Source organism: Anabrus simplex, chromosome 6 (assembly GCF_040414725.1).
Source record: "Anabrus simplex isolate iqAnaSimp1 chromosome 6, ASM4041472v1, whole genome shotgun sequence".
In the NCBI taxonomy this organism is placed as follows: Eukaryota; Metazoa; Arthropoda; class Insecta; order Orthoptera; family Tettigoniidae; genus Anabrus; species Anabrus simplex.
The window spans coordinates 203861830-203881581 of NC_090270.1; the positions used below are offsets into that span (position 1 = coordinate 203861830).

Sequence of the window (19752 nt, forward strand, 5' to 3'; positions counted from 1 at the left end):
TTATGGATTTGTGATATAACGGCAGGCTCACTTGCCTACTGCCATTCACAATCGAGTTGGGAAGTTTACATTATAATTGCAGGCCCCATTGCCTACTATGCGGACAGAATCGATTTGGGGAGTTTTCGTTAAAATGGCAGCCCCCCTTTCCTACTTCCAGACAGATTACAGTTTTTATTATAATGGCAGGCAATTACCCTACTATCACTCGAAATTGAGTTGTGCAGTTATCATTATAATGCCAGGCCCATTTTCCTACTTCCAGCCAGCTTACTGCCAGTCACACCAAGTTGGTGAGTTTCCATCAAAATAGCAGGCCACTATGCCTAATGCCAGTCACATTTTAGATGAGGACATTTCTTTATAATGGCGGGCACCCTTGCCTACTGCCAAACACAATCGGGTAGGGGAGTTTTAAACAAAACAACATGCTCACTTGCCTTCTGCAAGTCAAATCGAGAGGTGAACTATTCATTACAATATTGTAGACCTTCCTTACTAATGACAGTTACACAGGAGTTGGAGAAAGAACCCTTTCATACTGCCAGTCAAAGTCGGTGTGGGGAGTACTGATTACAATAGCAGACCCACCCTTTCTCGATCGCTACAAATCGACATCAGTGAATATATATAGATCGACATACGAAAGTATATGCGTGTTTACAATATTGAAGACCTTCATTTACAGATTAACTGCTACTAAACGTACGTCATATCGACAAAGGATTATACCATAAGACACGCCAGATTTAGTGGCCTAAATGGCTGGTCTTATGATATGTCATCTATTCTTGGGTCAGATTGAGTTAGAAACGTGGAACAGTGTAACGTTCTTGTAAGATTATCTCACATTACATTAATTTTCGGATAATTATGTGACAGCTACATACATAGCATTTGGCTCATATATGGCTACTGGGTGGGCCAATTTTCGTGAAGAGTTTGATGATTCTGTATTTCATATAAGTAATCGAAGGTATGAATTATGCATGTGAAAATTCCAAATTGACTTAACATCCATTAATAGAGAAAAATCAAACGTAAAAGGGATACAGATACGGCAAAAAGTCATAAGACCAAGGTTGTAGATCATTCCAAATTGAACGGAGATTGTGCAGTCTGTTATGTGATAGGAATTTCCGAAGGTCTGCACCATCATTAAAATTGCCTGCATATTTCGATATTCTTCGGGGATAAAAAGTGAAAAATTTAATGATCTTGGATGTTTTCCGTTCGTTACAGGCTAAAACGTATAATTTTGTCAAATTTCAATTATCTTCTTTTTCTTCTGGCAGATTATGCCGCAATCTGGATTTTGGGCGAGGCGGGTAAAAATTAGGACTTTCAGGAAACTAAACCAAAAATTATGCAGATGGTCATTATTACCCCTTAAACGGAAAGCTGTACGAAAATTTCGCCAAAATAGTCAGTGTAGAGGCACACAGTCGTTACGATTTGATTTATGTAGATAAGGAATCTGCTCCATGTAAAACATTTTGGCTATGTCCGCTGGACTTAACCTGCAAAACTGACCATTCATGATATCTCCCTTATTACTCCTCCTGACGAAAAAATGCACATGAAATAAAGGTTTAGAGGTGGAATTCCATCACGTTTGGTCGATTTCCAGTCAGGTTGGTCTTGTTCTGTATATATTGTGGGAGAGTAAAATCACCATTTCGGTTCCCTATAAACCGCCAGTCCATTCCGGAACATGAAATGTTATTTACGTTTAAAACCTACCTTTGGAAAGGTGGATCCTAAATATGAATTTTGGTTCGAATGTCTTCAGTAGTTTTCAAGTTGTAAGGAATACGCTTTACACGCACCCGCTCGTGAGTTAAGTCCGATGGGACTTGTAAAAAAAAAAACGGTCCGTTAATGATATCTCCCTTATTAATCCTCGTATTGAAATGATGCACATGAGAAAAAAGGTTTAGAAATTAATTTCTACCAAGGCAGGTAGATTTAAATTAACGTTGGTTGTGTATATTTTTTGGAAGTGCAAAATCACTGTTTCGGTTTCGTATAAACCCCCAGTCAGTTCAGGGATTTAGAAACAAAATTTGCCCTAAAACCTATCAAGGACAGGTGTATTCTAAATATGAGTATTGGTGGAAATACATCCAGTAGTTTGTAGCACTCACGTACACACGGCGTAATTAAGGAAGAAAATAATACAGTTGAAAGTAATAGAAAATGGATTATAATTGAGGATAGCCGGATAACGACAAATATGTAAATGCCAAGTTAATGTATTGGAAAATCAAATGCCCCTCAATAAATTATGCTAGTGTGAGTTATGGATATAATAAAGCGGTAACAGAGGAGAAATTTAGGTCCATTGATTCCTGGGTAAACAAATAATAAGAAGATGACTAATGGTGTTATTACTTAATCTATTCGAAGGCGGTTATAACATCCAACGATATTCCGCCAATATCCCGATGATAGGCCGATTGACGCCTCTCTTGCCTTCTACCTAAGGAACAACCACGAATTTAAAAGCATGATGAGGAAAATGGCAATACGTTACTTCCCTGCTGACATGCAGTCAGAGACGTTGCCATGGTAACCTGTAGGTTCGTTGTCGGTCTGTCGGTCACTCAATGCAGAGCATGATACCAGCAGAAAATTGTAAATTTCTCCGTCATGTAAAGAGTAAGGTAAATTATGAACATCACGAAAGTTGTTTATAATGAAGAGACGTTTCACGTACGGTAAACGAAGTGTACAGAAAATCAATAGTATAAGAGAAAATGGAGGAAACCATTCTGGTTTTCCTATAAACCCCCGTCTATTCAAAGATTTTAAAATGATATGCATATTGAAACCTTCCCCGGGATGAGTATACTCTAAATATGAAGTTTGGTTGAGATCTATCGAGCCGTTTCGACGTGATGGTGGAAAAACCATTCTGGTTTTCCTATAAACCCCCGTCTATTCAAAGATTTTAAAATGATATGCATATCGAAACCTTCCCCGGGATGAGTATACTCTAAATATGAAATTTGGTTGAGATCTATCAAGCCGTTTCGACGTGATGGTGGAAAAACCATTCTGGTTTTCCTATAAACCCCCCCCCCCCGTGTATTCAAAGTTTCTAAAATGATATGCATATCGAAACCTTCCCCGGGTGGAGTATACTCTAAATATGAAGTTTGGTTGAGATCTATCCAGCCGTTTCGACGTGATGGTGGAAAAACCATTCTGGTTTTCCTATAAACCCCCCGTGTATTCAAAGATTTTAAAATGATATGCATATCGAAACCTTCCCCGGGAGGAGTATACTCTAAATATGAAGTTTAGTTGAGATCTATCGCGCCGTTTCGACGTGATGGAGGAAAACCATTCTGGTTTTCCTATAAACCCCCGTCTATTCAAAGATTTTAAAATGATATGCATATTGAAACCTTCCCCGGGAGGAGTATACTCTAAATATGAAGTTTGGTTGAGATCTATTGAGCCGTTTCGGCGTGATGGTGGAAAAACCATTCTGGTTTTCCTATAAACCCCCCCCCCGTGTATTCAAAGTTTCTAAAATGATATGCATATCGAAACCTTCCCCGGGTGGAGTATACTCTAAATATGAAGTTTGGTTGAGATCTATCCAGCCGTTTCGACGTGATGGTGGAAAAACCATTCTGGTTTTCCTATAAACCCCCGTGTATTCAAAGATTTTAAAATGATATGCATATCGAAACCTTCCCCGGGAGGAGTATACTCTAAATATGAAGTTTAGTTGAGATCTATCGCGCCGTTTCGACATGATGGAGGAAAACCATTCTGGTTTTCCTATAAACCCCCGTCTATTCAAAGATTTTAAAATGATATGTGTTGTAACCAAGGTTGAAATTTACAAAACACAACTTTTATTGCTTCACTTTATGATATTTACACAAATAACTGAAAATTATTTTGAAGCAAAAAAGAATATTGAATCTTGAGAAAAGTCTGTCTTTATACAATATGTACAGGTTTACAGTCTTTATATACACTTCTATCTTGAAAAGATAGTCTTTGTGAATTGACACGTTGATAGTCGAAAACTATCTGGCACACTAACATAAATGTCTTTGAGAGTCCTTGTTTGTTGAAGTGCCTGAATTCCTAAAAAGCAAGTTCAATTGATTGAAGAAATTCCACCTAGCGAAACTAAGGGAGCTTGCATAGATTAGGGAATGAAAATGGCTTGTAAAAGAATTACGGAACATAGGCAGCGGAAACAGGTAAGGGAACGGTGACCAGAGGTGAAACCTCGTACTGCCAGAAATTCAGTCCACCTGGTCGAAGCACATTTTCAAGAGGAGTAGCCTCCGTGCTCGACGTAGGGTGTATTCTGGAGCTGGACACCGGGGCAAGTGGGCAAGTGAGCAGGCAGGGAGCTCCTATTTATAGTACACTCGATGGTCAGGCACGCGCACTGAGGGCTGCGCGTCGAAGCTAGCAGAATGATACACAGGCGCGCGTGCAGCTGGCTGGCGGAGCGAGAAAGGGAGCGCCGGACATACAACACCCTCCCCTCCTAAATACGCCGGTACGGCGTGAAACGGCGGCGGCGCTGGCGGCGACTGCGATGCTGGGGCGGAGCTGCTGATGTTTCTGTTGTATTGTCCGGAGCTGGAACTGGGCGGAGTGGCGCTGTCTCATCCTGAAAGGAACCCATTGTTATTAAATGATCTAAAGCGCGTTCAGCAATAGATTTATCAGGTTTAGCAATAGCATCAATAGCTGGACAGGGGCGGTAGCGCAGACGTATCTGATCTTGATGGCGGCAGATACGTTTCTCCATAGTCTGTATCTCGTATAGACGATGACCCAAAGATCTGCAGATGACTCCAGGTATCCAGAGTGGGTTGGATTTGAATGTCCTGGTGTAGACCTTGTCGTTGAGGGAGAACTTCGTTGGTGATGTCTTATGCTGGGCCGGCAGAGGCTGTAACAGAGAAAGTAAAGTTCTGTGAGGTCGTCCATGTAGCTTCTGTGCAGGAGTGATATTATCAGCGCCGGGTAGAGTTCTGTAGTTGTTTAAGAGTTGGAGCAAGGCTTGGTCTTTAGTTAAGCCTGAAGAGACAGCTTTCTTCATACTTCTTTTAAATGTTTGTACGAAGCGTTCAGCTTCACCATTAGATTGAGGGTGAAAAGGTGGTGCTAGGATATGACGAATGCCATTATGTGTACAAAAGTTCTGAAAAGCAGTAGCTGTAAATTGAGGTCCGTTGTCTGAAATGAGTACTTGCGGTAAGCCTTCTGTAGTAAAGATTTTCTGGAGAGCACGAATGGTAGCTTCGGTTGTAGTAGTCGAATGCATATCCACGACATATGGAAAGTTTGACAGTGAATCGATGACTATTAACCACATGGAATTGAGGAAAGGACCTGCGAAATCGATGTGAACTCGTTCCCATGGAGTAGTAGCAGGAGGCCATGAAGCAAGATCAGAAGACGGGGCGTTCTGATTCGTTTGACATTGCTCACAATGACGTATTAGCTTTTCGATGGCGGCATCAATACCGGGCCAGTAGCAGTGTTGACGGGCGAGTTGCTTTGTTCTGGAGATACCCCAATGGCTTTGGTGTAATAATTCGAGAACTTGTTTCTGTAGGCTAAGTGGGATAACCACTCGGAAGATGGTGCCTGCTTCTAGTAAGACAACTCCGGCACGAGTCGTGAGACGATGCTGCATACGATGATAAGGTGCCAGGTGGGCAGGAAGTGTGCTCTGAAGAGGCCAACCGTTGCGGATGTAAGTACGTACAGTAGCAAGTGTACTGTCCTTATCCGTAGCTTTAGCTATGCAGGTAGCATCAATAGGAAAACTGGATACAGTATCTTCAAGTTCTATGTCCAACTGAAGACATTCAGGTTCTTGAGAATCGAAGGCAGTATCAGGACCAACGGGTAAGCGGGAGAGGGCATCAGCATTACAATGCTGGGATGTGGCTCGATATACAATCTGATAGGAATAATCAGAAAGGAACATGGACCATCTTTGAAGCTTTCTGAGGGAATTCTCTGGGATCTTATTACCAGGATGGAATAAGTGTACGAGAGGCTTATGATCGGTAATGATCAGGAAATGGTTGCCATAGAGATATTCATTGAAACGGCGAATACCAAAGATGATGGCTAAAGCTTCTTTCTCAATCTGTGAGTAACGACGTTGATGGTCATTAAGTGTTTTCGAAGCGAAGGCGATGGGGCGTTCTTGTCCATGACGATCCTTCTGGGAGAGAACGGCACCGACACCGTAGTCTGAAGCGTCAGTAGCTAGCGTGATGATCTTGTCGGGCTGAAAATGAGTGAGTTGTATAGCTTGAATTAAGGCGTTGTTGATTGTTTTCCATGCCTGTTGGCATTGCGGAGTCCACTGAAACTTAACACCTTTTTTACGTAGAGCGTTTAATGGAGCTGCCACTGTAGCGAAGCGTGGAATGAACTTATTATAATAGTTCGCTTTGCCTATGAAGGACTGAAGCTGCTTGAGGTTCTGAGGTGCTGGCATGTTTACTATCGCTGAGACATTCTGTGTACTAGGACGAATTCCATTCTTATCAAGTATATGTCCTAGGTAGTGAACTTGAGGTTGAAAGAAGGTACATTTAGCGAGATTCGCTCGTAGTCCATTGTCTTTCAATTTCTGGAGAAGGAGGCGTAGATTGGTTAGATGTTCCTGATGATCTTTTCCAGTAACAATAATATCATCCAGGTAGTTAGCACAACCGGGAATGGAGGCGGTGAGTTGAGCCAAATAGCGCTGAAAAATAGCCGCTGAGGATGAAACACCAAATGGGAGCCGCTGGAGCTGGAGCAGTCCGAGAGGAGTGTTGAGTGTGAGAAATTTCTTAGATTCTTCGTCTAAAAGTAGCTGGAGATATGCTTCCTTAAGATCAACTCGAGAGAAGAATTGTCCACCAGAGAGACGACGGAATAAGTCTTCTGGACGTGGAATAGGAAAGATATCTGTGTCAAGTTGTGCATTGACTGTAGATCGAAAATCGCCACAAAGTCGAACATTACCATCAGGTTTCTTGATTACCACAAGTGGAGTAGCCCATTGACTAGAAGTAACTGGTACAACAATTCCAGTTTGTATCCATCTTTCTAATTCTTTCGTGACCTGGTCTTGAAGTGCTAGGGGTACTGGACGAGCTTTGAGGAAGCGAGGCTTAGCTCCGGATTTCAGCTGTATGTGAGCTGTATAGTCTTTGGCTGTTCCGAGCTGAGAGTCGAAGACTTCAGGAAACTGCGCTAGGAGAGCGGTAACGTCAGAAGTAGGATGCAATGTAGATACGACGTTAATGTTGTCATGTATCTGGAAACCAAATAAGTTAAATAGATCCATGCCCATAATGTTTGATGCAGTGTAGTTGTTAACTACGAGAAGAGGAATGGCCTTCTGAATTCCTTTATAACTAGCCTGAAGCTTGATTTGACCTTTGATGTCAATTTTCTTCTTGTTAAATGTCACGAGCTGGATGTCAGCTGGAGAGCATGAAGGGGAACCTAAGTCGTGGTAGGTAGTCAGGTTAATAATAGAGACAGGTGATCCAGTATCTAATTGAAAATCGACAGATCGATCAGAGAATGAGAGAGGAATGATGATTTTGTGAGAATCCTTTGTGGGAAGAATAAGATTGATCTGATCAACTTCCATGTCTTGGCGGGGCTGTATATGCTTCCGGCGTGCTGCAGTAGTCTTAGCAGGGCGGAGCGAACTTTGACAGACAGTCTTAATGTGTCCAAGTTTATTACATCGTTCACAAGTAGCTTTGAAAAAACGACAGTCACGACGTTCATGATGCTTGAAACAGCCTCGGCAGGAAGGCAGGAGTTTCGAGGTGCTGTTAGAATTGGGCTTCCGTGTAGCATTACGAGAGGGAACCTGGCGAGAATGCTTGGTGGAGAGCGCCTTATCCGTACGGTTCACTGTAGCAGAGGACTTGCGGGCCTGAGGCGAGACTTGTGCAACTTCGTGTGGAGAAGCTATGGCTGCGGCAGTCTTGGTAGTAAGCTCATAAACCGTAGCAATACGCTGGACGTCTTCTAAAGAAGGGTTACTCTGCTTGACAGCGTCAAAACGTATTTTGTCTTCAGGAGTATGTAAAATTATCATGTCCCGAATGAGAGAATCAGTGTAGGATGAACCACAACCGTCCTTGGAGCAGATGAACTGGCAGGGTTTAGCTAGACCACGCAATTCAGTTATCCATTCAGTATGTGTCTGATGGGGTTGCTTTCTGCTCTGAAAAAATTTATAGCGAGCAGCCACTATGTGAGGAGCTTTGGCATAGTGTTCCGTGAGACGGGCCAAGAGCTGCGTGAAGGGTACCCCAGATAAGTGTTCTTCCGGACTTAATTTACTTAGTAATTCACACGTAGCATTGCCAACCGAACTAAGAAATAGTGCGCGGCGGCGTTGATCATCTGTGACAGAATGGCAGATGAAATGCTGTTGTAAACGGGCTAAATAAACTGACCATTCTTCCTTAGCCGGATCAAAAGCAGAGAACGGAGGAATAGCTGATGGCTGTGTAGAGACAGAAATAGCTTGAATAGCCTGAATTAATGCTGCCTGTTGTTGTTGCATAAACTGTTGTTGTTGCTGCTGTAAGGCTTGGAAGACCGTAGCGAGTTGTTCCGCAGTAGCCATTGCAAGATGCGTGCAAGAAAGAGTAATGTAAGCTGTGTGTCAGAAGTGATTGGAGTGTCGTTGTTGTTTAGCACGTCGCCGTAGAGTTGACAACTGGGCCTGTTGAATTGTAGTGTCGTGTTTACCTCGTCACTATAGAGTTGGCGAATGGGGCCGATGACGTGTAGTTGGTTGCTTTTTTTTTTTAACCTCGTCGCTATAGAGTTGGTAACTGGGGTCGAAGAATTGTAGGTTGTTGCTTTTTTACCTCGTCGCCATAGAGTTGTGTTGTAACCAAGGTTGAAATTTACAAAACACAACTTTTATTGCTTCACTTTATGATATTTACACAAATAACTGAAAATTATTTTGAAGCAAAAAAGAATATTGAATCTTGAGAAAAGTCTGTCTTTATACAATATGTACAGGTTTACAGTCTTTATATACACTTCTATCTTGAAAAGATAGTCTTTGTGAATTGACACGTTGATAGTCGAAAACTATCTGGCACACTAACATAAATGTCTTTGAGAGTCCTTGTTTGTTGAAGTGCCTGAATTCCTAAAAAGCAAGTTCAATTGATTGAAGAAATTCCACCTAGCGAAACTAAGGGAGCTTGCATAGATTAGGGAATGAAAATGGCTTGTAAAAGAATTACGGAACATAGGCAGCGGAAACAGGTAAGGGAACGGTGACCAGAGGTGAAACCTCGTACTGCCAGAAATTCAGTCCACCTGGTCGAAGCACATTTTCAAGAGGAGTAGCCTCCGTGCTCGACGTAGGGTGTATTCTGGAGCTGGACACCGGGGCAAGTGGGCAAGTGAGCAGGCAGGGAGCTCCTATTTATAGTACACTCGATGGTCAGGCACGCGCACTGAGGGCTGCGCGTCGAAGCTAGCAGAATGATACACAGGCGCGCGTGCAGCTGGCTGGCGGAGCGAGAAAGGGAGCGCCGGACATACAACAATATGCATATTGAAACCTTCCCCGGGAGGAGTATACTCTAAATATGAAGTTTGGTTGAGATCTATCGAGCCGTTTTGACGTGATGGTGGAAAAACCATTCTGGTTTTCCTATAACCCCCCCCCCCGTGTATTCAAAGTTTCTAAAATGATATGCATATCGAAACCTTCCCCGGGTGGAGTATACTCTAAATATGAAGTTTGGTTGAGATCTATCCAGCCGTTTCGACGTGATGGTGGAAAAACCATTCTGGTTTTCCTATAAACCCCCCGTGTATTCAAAGATTTTAAAATGATATGCATATCGAAACCTTCCCCGGGAGGAGTATACTCTAAATATGAAGTTTAGTTGAGATCTATCGCGCCGTTTCGACGTGATGGAGGAAAACCAGGACCTTCCCCGGGAGGAGTATACTCTAAATATGAAGTTTGGTTGAGATCTATCGAGCCGTTTCGACGTGATGGTGGAAAAACCATTCTGGTTTTCCTATAAACCCCCCGTGTATTCAAAGATTTTAAAATTATATGCATATCGAAACCTTTCCCGGGAGGAGTATACTCTAAATATGAAGTTTAGTTGAGATCTATCGAGCCGTTTCGACGTGATGGTGGAAAAACCATTCTGGTCTTCCTATAAACCCCCGTCTATTCAAAGATTTTAAAATGATATGCATATCGAAACCTTCCCCGGGATGAGTATACTCTAAATATGAAATTTGGTTGAGATCTATCCAGCCGTTTCGACGTGATGGTGGAAAAACCATTCTGGTTTTCCTATAAACCCCCACGTGTATTCAAAGATTTTAAAATGATATGCATATCTAAACCTTCCCCGGGATGAGTATACTCTAAATATGAAGTTTGGTTGAGATCTATCCAGCCGTTTCGACGTGATGGTGGAAAAACCATTCTGGTTTTCCTATAAACCCCCCGTGTATTCAAAGATTTTAAAATGATATGCATATTGAAACCTTCCCCGGGATGAGTATACTCTAAATATGAAGTTTGGTTGAGATCTATCCAGCCGTTTCGACGTGATGGTGGAACAGACAAACAGACAGACAAACAGACACGAACAATTTTATTTATATAGATAGCAACAACAGCAGGAAATTATATTATTATTATTATTATTATTATTATTATTATTATTATTATTATTATTATTATTATTATGTCCAACTCATTGGCTAAACGGTCAGCATACTGGCCTTCGGTTCAGAGGGTCCCGGGTTCGATTCCCGGCCGGGTCAGGGATTTTAACCTTGATTGGTTAATTCCAATGGCACGGGAGCTGGGTGTATGTGTTGTCTTCATCATCATTTCATCCTCATCACGACGCGCAGGTTACCTACAGGCGTCAAATAGAAAGACCTGCACCTGGCGACCCAAACCCGTCCTGGGATATCCCGACACTAAAAGCCATATGACATTTCATTTTTCATTATTATTATTATTATTATTATTATTATTATTCATGTGCTATTTCAGCCTCATAATGTTTCAGCAGTTTTGTGAAATGGAAAACTACAGAAATCATTTCAAGAACAGCCGGTGGGATTTGAACCCACGGCACCTCCCGACTTCGGGTTACTAGCCCGTCGCACTATCACTGAGCTAGTCCAGTTTATGGGTCGTTTAAGTTTATGTTTTAGTATTCAGAGGTCGCCTTTCGTTACCTCATAACCTACTTTAGATCGCCATAATACAATATTAACATTATGTTTTTCATGTCTAAATTCTCAAGCTACAATAATAATAATAATAATAATAATAATAATAATAATAATAATAATAATAATAATAATAATAATAATAATAATAATAATAATAATAATAATAATAACAACAATAATAATAATAATAATAATAATAATAATAATAATAATAATAATAATAATAATTCAGATTACATCGAAATGACAAATAGATTCCATAAACAGGTTTTATTCCTGCTCTGGCTCGTTTGGTGCTAAAGGGTAAACGATTTGGCAACTCTAACTACGGCAAACTAGTAAATCCTATTAGCCCCTAATAGACACCGGGTTTCCGCTGGAGGGTAGTGGTGTGAGGCGAGCTCATTATGTTTTGTCCCCAACTATAATCCACTCACCTTGTGATGAAGGCCATGCATAAGAAAATGCATCGTTATAAGTCGAGGTGAATCGGTTGGTGGCTGAGCATGAAACAACCAGCGATGCAGAGTGTATTCCAGAAATGACCACAGTGTGATGCCAAACCCGAAACAAAATACTGCCCACGCTGGGAAGACTGGATCTGTAAATATCCCAAGTGATAAAATGCATCATAAAAGAGGTCTGTTACATGACTTGTCTATCATTCCAAAATTCCTGTAAATACTGCAAAACAGATGTGTGACTTAGGTATATTAATCACTAGTACCTTGAACTTCAATGATCATATTGAGCAAATATGTCCCAAAAAATATTCTTGCAGAGACTTGGCTGCATAATAAGGCATAACAAGGCATTCCTTTGCTGGCAGGACCTAGTGTTTACAGTGCACTTATCTTCTGGTATGGGTTAGAGCAATTTTGTTACTTTCATTGATCTGTCTCTGTCTTATCCTTGGCTTTGTCTATATGAAAGTGACTGAGGTATGAGTGGTGCTAGTAATGCCATTCCTTCTGCAGCCAGTCCCTGCTATGAATGGTGTGAAAATGTTGCTCATAGGGTCGGTTGGTGCATGCATTTCAGTGGGCTTGGTAGACTGATGTGTAATAGCAACTTCTGGCTCGGTGAGGAAAGCAACGGGAAATTACATCACTCCTCATTTTCCTAGTACGCCTCTTCAGTGATGCCTACGCCATCTATGACAGCTGATGGCAGATCTGTTGAGGATCCAACCAGCCTTAGGGCTGAAGGCTGAACATACACACATACATACTGATAATTTTGACTGTTCATACACTTTATTTATGGAAAATGCCAGAAAATACAATGTGTCAAATTTATAACCTTTTGGAAACTTAGCTTGTTTGACATACAGTACTGAATTAACAATTTCATTTGTTATTACAATACCACCGTATAATTCCGAATACCACCCGCAATTTTTTTCCCCAAATATTGGTTCTAAATCTTTGGTGCAGGTCGTATTCAAGCCGTTCATTCTCGTAAATATTTACTACATTTACATGGAGTATAGAAACAGATCTGAATAGTTACCATACTCAATATACAACATGTAAACGAGCATTCAGGTCTTACTGTGTTTTAGTTGCGTTCTAGAAAATAAGATTGATTTTTTTCTCAATACGGTTACAGTGGCATGTAAATGCGAAATGTAAGGTAATGAAATACGGTAAATCAAAGAATAGAGTAAATATGTGGTAAATATGAAAGCCGCTGCTGCGGATGCTCGATCGTCATTTGTTTCACAAACGTTGTTGGCATGCTGGGTGCGCAAATAGCTGATCCTGTGGTATATCGTACTTTGCGAGAGTCAAGACTGTTGGTTATGGAAGTCTACCTAGCTCACATTCGAGTTCCGTATCTGTCCCATGAAAGTGCTGTCTCGATAGTAAGTGATGGATTCAAAATGGCGTCTGCTGTCGTTTACTGTGCGTGAAAAACTTAAAGTTGTAAGCGAAGCTGAAATATACGGAAATAGTGCTGTTGGCAGAAAGTACGTTATTGATGAATCGTGTATTCGTGATTGGCAGAAGAAGAAGGTAAAACTTGTAAAAAGTAAGGGCGATCGCAGAGCATTTCGCAGGCGGAGTGCAGTGTTACTGGTAATTGAAGAACGACTCCACAAATTTGTGATAGAAAAACGTGAGTTAGGATATGGCGTTTCTAGTGAAATACATCAATTGAAAGCACTAGAGATCTCAAAAGAACTCAAAACACAGAGATTGTGCATTCAGAGACATACATCTATTTCATGTCTCCCTGGGGCATATGAAGAAAAATTAATGGCCTTTCAGCATCACATTATTCATTTGAGGAAGCAAAATTCTTATTTGCTGTCGTAAATTGGGAATGCTGACCAGACACCTGTCTATTTTGAAATGCTGTTGGAAAATACAGTGGATACGAAGGGTTCTAAAAGTGTAACCATCAGAACAGGTGGTAACGAAAAGCAACGATGCACGGTAATGTTGTGCATATTAGCGGATGGAACCAAACTCCCTCCTTATGTGGTTCTGAAAAGGAAAACTCTTCCGAAAGGAAACTTGCCATCCGGTGTTATTGTTAGAACACAAGTCCAGCTGGATGGACAGTGCGTTAGTTGAGGACTGGGTGAAGTGCATTTGGCAACGTCCCCGGGAGCTTTGTTACAAAAACAAAACATGCTTGTGTCGGACAGTTACCGAGGACATACAACTGACGCCGTAAAAGATATGATGAGGAAAGGAAAAGCCGATCCTACAATAATTCCAGGAGGACTCACTTCTATTCTACAGCTGTTGGATGTGTGTGTGAACTGGCCTTTCAAAACTGCAATGAAACAGTTATACACCAAATGGATGTCTGATGGTGATCACGCGTTAACACCAACCGGACGAGTGAAGAGGCCTGAAGTGGGACTAATATGTAGCTGGATCAAGACCGCATGGGCACGCATTCCCAATGATCTGGTGTCCAAAAGCTTTAAGAAATGTGGAATTTCAAATTCGGTGGACGGTTGTGAGGACAACTATTTGTGGAAAGATGCCAGCGACGAAAGTTCCTATGGTGAAACTTCAGATGACGACGGTGAATTGTGAATGATCTAAGTATTGGACCGATTTCGTTTATGATTTTTGTGATGATTTTATTAATTGTAAGCTGTTTGAATTTATATTTGTGGTATATTTGAAGAAAATTAAATAGGTATGTAAGTTATTTGTTTTTTTATATTTTTCCGTATTTTGCCGTCTCAAATTTAGGATGCGGGTCTTATTCGGTGGCGGGTGGTATTCGGGATTATACGGCAATTTGTCTCATATACCTTACATAATTATTTCTTAGTTATAAGCAATATCTATGTATCAATGTCATACGGCCCCTTCAGCAAGAACCCCAAGCTTCCTTAACCTGAAGTATTGTCAAAAACATCAGTTATGAAGTTTTTTACAAATCTAAGAACTCACGAAATTGAAACTTGGAAGACATTACCTGGACAAGGTAGAGATGTTGAAGTCTTCTCAGATGTATCTGACTCTAACAAGAGGATTTTTAACTAAGCTGGATTATCCGCATCTGAATGGATCACCTATCTTAAAATGAACAAAAACGTGACACTTGTCCTGATGATTCTAGTCAGATCCTTAGACGGTTCTCTTCTCAGTCCCTGATGAGCTTATTTCTGCTTTTGTTCTATGGTGGAACGGTTGGGTATCCAACCAGTTTTTGGGCTGAAGACTCGACATGTATACACAAATTCTGAATTCATATGGATCTCATTACTATGCTTAATGATTCAGAGTGACACAAATGTATGGCATCCTTTGATGATCACATTCAAGAAATTCATTAGTACACTAGTCTCCAAAAGTTAAGCATAAGTTACAAGTAAGCAGGACAAGAAGAAATAGACCACAAATCGCACGATATGTGCAGCTACCAACCTTACGTGTTCGCTTAGTAGGCTATAGGAAAGGAGTGTTCTCTGCTTTGACTAGTGGCGTAACCGCAAGGTAACACAGCCAGTGCCTGCGCTCCATATTCCCTCAGTCGTGTTTTCCCTGTTATAGTGTGCGGAGTGTAGTCTCGTGGTGAACGTGACAACATAAGGGCAAGACGACGCCATTTGGACCCCGTTTTGGAGGGTAGAATACTCGGCCGCCTGGAAGCAGGCCAGACACAGATCGAAGTCACTGTATCCTTGAATGTGCTACAAAGTGTCAATTCCAGGCTTTGGAGACTATTCCGAGACACAGGAGATGTTAGTCGTAGGCCAGTACCAGGTCAACCAAGGGTAACCACCCCACAGCAGGACCGATATCTGGCCTTAACCGCCCAATGAAATCGGAGTGCACCTGCAAGACAATTGTCAGCAGAGCTTGCAGCCATCTCAGGGGTTGCCGTTTACCAGCAAACTGTATACTAGAGGCTCAGAACAGCAGGGATGTTTGCCCGACGTCCAGCAGATTGCGTCCCGCTCACTCCAGCACAGAGCCGTCAACTTCGAAACTGGACCATTAATGAATGGAGGCATGTTTTCTTCACAGATGAATCATGCTTCAGTTTGCAGAACGATTCCCATCGCACATTAATCTGGAGAGAACCGGGTACCCGATACAACCACAGGAACATCGTGAAACGGGACCAGTATGGTGGTGGTGGCATCATGGTGTGGGGCGGCATCATGTTGAATGGTTGTACGGACCTGCACGTCTTCATGGGTGGTCCGAGGAACACTGTTAACACTCGGAGATACAGAGATGAGGTACTGAGTCCACTTGTTCGACTCTTCAGACGTGCAGTTGGTCCAGACTTCCTCTTAATGGACGATAATGCCTGACTGCACCGCGCTGCTCTGGTGGATGAATTTCTGGCTGGGAAAGACATTCATTGCATGGACTGGCCAGCAAGGTCTGTGGATCTGAATCCTATAGAACATGCCTGGGATGCATTGGGGAGGCGAATTGCATCCCGTCAGCCTCCACCAACGACCCTCCAAGACTTTCGCATTGCCCTTTAGGAGGAATGGGATCGACTGCCACAAGAGCTCTTGGACCATCTGATAGAGAGCATGCCACATCGCTGCGAAGCATGTGTGGCTGTAAGGGGCAACCATACACCCTATTAACTACATATTTTGTTGTGGAAGACATTGCCAAGTTTTGTTAGTTGTTGTCAAAGGTGTATCTTAGCTATCAGAACCTTTCTGACACTGTTTTTTTTGGACAAGTTATTTGACGGTGTGTGAGTCAGCTTCCATTTCATTTGTTCAGCAATCTGTCTGACATTCTTATCAGGCGGTATGACCTCGTTTAGTGATTATGCTTAACTTTTGGACACTAGTTTACTGGGAAACCTGTAAGCACAGGCTAAATTGATACTTTCAATATAGATAGAATTCCCTCTGTTAAGTTTTCAGTCTGAAGGGTGGTTGGATCCTCAGTTAGCACCACAATGGGTTATGTGCTTACATACAGCGACAGCATAAGAACTAATGGTGATACTACAGGGAGTATAATTTAATACTTCGTAGCAGAGTAATGAGGAATAGGACCACAGTGAAGCGGAGACAGCCAGTGCAGTGCCCTCAGTGGTGAGCAAATGTAATTGTCTCAAAGAAGCCACATGATTACGGTTATAAAAACTAAATAAAACTGAACTTGCCAGTTATATACATGCTCAGGACAAAAAATATATATAAATAAATAAATAGAAATAAAGTTTGGATCCACGATACTGTCATGAACACTATTCACTAGCCATGCAAAATCTTCTTGCAATGAAATCTGTAAGCGGTGTGTTGTGGACTGAATGAGTCTGGTAAGATCGTAAAAGTAATAATTTTGTTGTATTATGTGTTGAAGAATGTAAAATACCAGTTTCCTGAGCTATTATTCTCAGCGACTTACGTGGACTGACTAGCACTCATGCCTGTATATCTTCTAACCTCTCCTATGTGAGAGCTATTCTCCTTCCCTTGTTTTTCTTATTAGTTTCGTGACCAGTACTATGCCACTTGTGAATGAGTTACGCATAACTTTTTGATGGTACTGTCAAACCGGGAAACTGTCTACGGAATTTTCGAAGGCACCTTTTAACTGGCTTCTTCTTGGGAAAATAACACTTGGCCAAAAATATTCTCTACACTGTACTGCACTTAGCATTTGTGATAATAACCTTATAACACACCTCAAAAGTCAAATAGTTACTTGCGAACCAAACGAGAGAGAGCTACTGTAAGTATCTGCTGTCAGCATTTCTTATCACACCAAGCTTGAAACAAGTCACGTGGCGCCACGGCCTGTAATCATTAGTGCAAAGTCTTAAATTATACTCCCTGTATTACAAGGTATACAAGGCATGAGGAGTGAAGTAGTTTACCATAGTTTTCCTCAATAGATCAGAAAGTGTTATTGCAGCACAACTGGTCCTATGAGTACTACCTTTAATGAAATCCACATGCTCTAGTCGTGCTTTGAATGTCATTACTCAGCTGTCTCCATACATCTGCAGCCTCCATACTGTCAATGCCATAAATGAGACAGTGACTTCGGTGGAAGATACAATTTTCATGAGACAGATGTAAAAATACAGCATCCATCGAGAATTAGCAACAGGCTGTAAAATAATTCATACTTCATAATTAGTCCCAATCATACTGTTTCAACTTAATTTTAAAAACTGCATACCTTCTGCATAATGATGGTTGTTGGAAATTCCTCGATACAACAGGTACATGTCGAATGGTATCCAAACCAATGGAATAAGATACCAAGGTGTCACGGTTAAGCTTTCAACAAAGTCGGACTGAAAGAGTCGCAACCTACGGTCCACTGGAGCCTTCACCCACTCTTCATATTGAGATCCTAGTTTCCCAACTTGTGCCAGCATAGGTTTTGACCAGTCTACTAGCTTCTAAGAAAGACAGAAATAAATATATTTACAATTTTGTTGCAGAAATTACATGGTTACTTGCTAAGATGTGCACCTGAAATAACTCCTGTATCGTTAAAGGTTACAAGTAATGAACCTCATTCCGGTTCTATATTGTCTTTAAATATCTAAGATGAAATTCTAAATTTATAAAGTCCACCTGTTCAATATATGTTTACCATTTAATAAATGGTCTGTTTAAAAAGCTACATAGTTGTTGGAGGTCAACACCGACCCAACCTGATCTATACAAGCACAGGGCTCGAGGAAAGAGGACATCCTGGCTATACTTGTATTCTCCGTGAAGAAATGTTACAGATTTTTCAAAACTTCACTCTGTTTCCAGAAGCATGACAAATTAGAACAACATTTAACTGTCTTCACAATTTTTTAAGTATTTCCTCCAGCCAACCAATATTGTATTAAATGCGATTGGACGCACACTTACAACTAAATTCGTCCAAGTTTGAATCTATGTACATTTTTAACACAGACTTCCATTGCATTTGTTGATTGTATTTTATCTGAATTTTTTTTAATGTATCATTGTTTTTGTTACATGTCTTTCTTCTTTATGTTATTTTAGCTGATGAAAACCTCTAGGTTCGGTCGAAACATGTCCTAGGTAGCTTTTTAAACAACTGTCTCTTTTTAAACAGACCATTTATTAAATGGCAAAACGTGTATTGAACAGGTGGACTTTACACAATTAAATTATTTTAGAATTTCATCTTAGATCGTTAAAGATATCAAAAGTCTGTTTGCATTTTTATTAATGTTACCAACAGCTTCATAATAGAAGTTACAGTATTTTTTCAGGGTGTCAATATCTGCTGAGATGACAGTACTAATTTTCATCTTTAAAGGATGGTTCAAGGCATTTTATGTGGCTCGGAATGAGACTGCAGATTTGCTTTACACAGGTCGGCCGTCCATTCCTCAAGATCAGATTGACATCGCGACTGGTCTCGTTTCCGTAGACCATCTATGAACTGTCCAGGAATTATCTGTAGAGGTTGGTCTCGGTCATCAAACGGTATAGCACATACTGACAAAGTGTTTTAACATGAAGAAAATTGTGTCTCGTTGGATTCCACATCGACTCGCTGACGTACAGAAAAATGCACTGATATGCACCGGCTGGCATTCACCTCGACAGATACCACAACGAAGGAGACGCATTTCTGCAACATATTGTCGCCATTGATTAGACGTGAGCACGAGCCTACAAGCCTGAATTAAAGCGTTGATTGAATGAATGGCATCACCCTGTTTCGCTATCTCCACAGAAATTTCGACAGGAACCAAGTTGGGAGAAGCTTATGCTGATTGTGGCATACAATTACAAGAGTATTATTCTCATGCATGCTGTGCCTGAGGGACAAACCATCAACAGTGACTACTATTGCCAATTTCTGTCATCAATAGAGAACATCTTACCAGTGGTCCCCAATGGCTTCCCAACATTTGGCAAAAGGTAATAGACCATGCGGGTGATTACATTCAAGGAATGTAATGCAATTGTACTTGTTAGTTCATTAAATTTTATGTTCTATCAATATTGCTACTACTTTACTTACAGCCCTCATAGAC

At 41.2% G+C, this 19752-nt stretch overlaps 1 protein-coding gene across 4 annotated transcripts in view; it reads right to left on the reverse strand.

Annotated features, from left to right (window-relative positions):
- The window catches only part of Fa2h (Fatty acid 2-hydroxylase), a 314916-nt gene that overhangs the window by 38186 nt on the left and 256978 nt on the right, over nt 1–19752 (reverse strand). For all 4 annotated transcript variants that reach the window (XM_067150162.2, XM_067150161.2, XM_068228381.1 and 1 more), the window contains 2 exons: nt 17916–18141; nt 11709–11872 (listed from right to left, as the gene is read on the reverse strand). In XM_067150162.2, coding sequence (XP_067006263.2) covers nt 11709–11872; nt 17916–18141 — 390 coding nt within the window. The remainder of the gene's footprint in view (nt 1–11708; nt 11873–17915; nt 18142–19752) is intronic.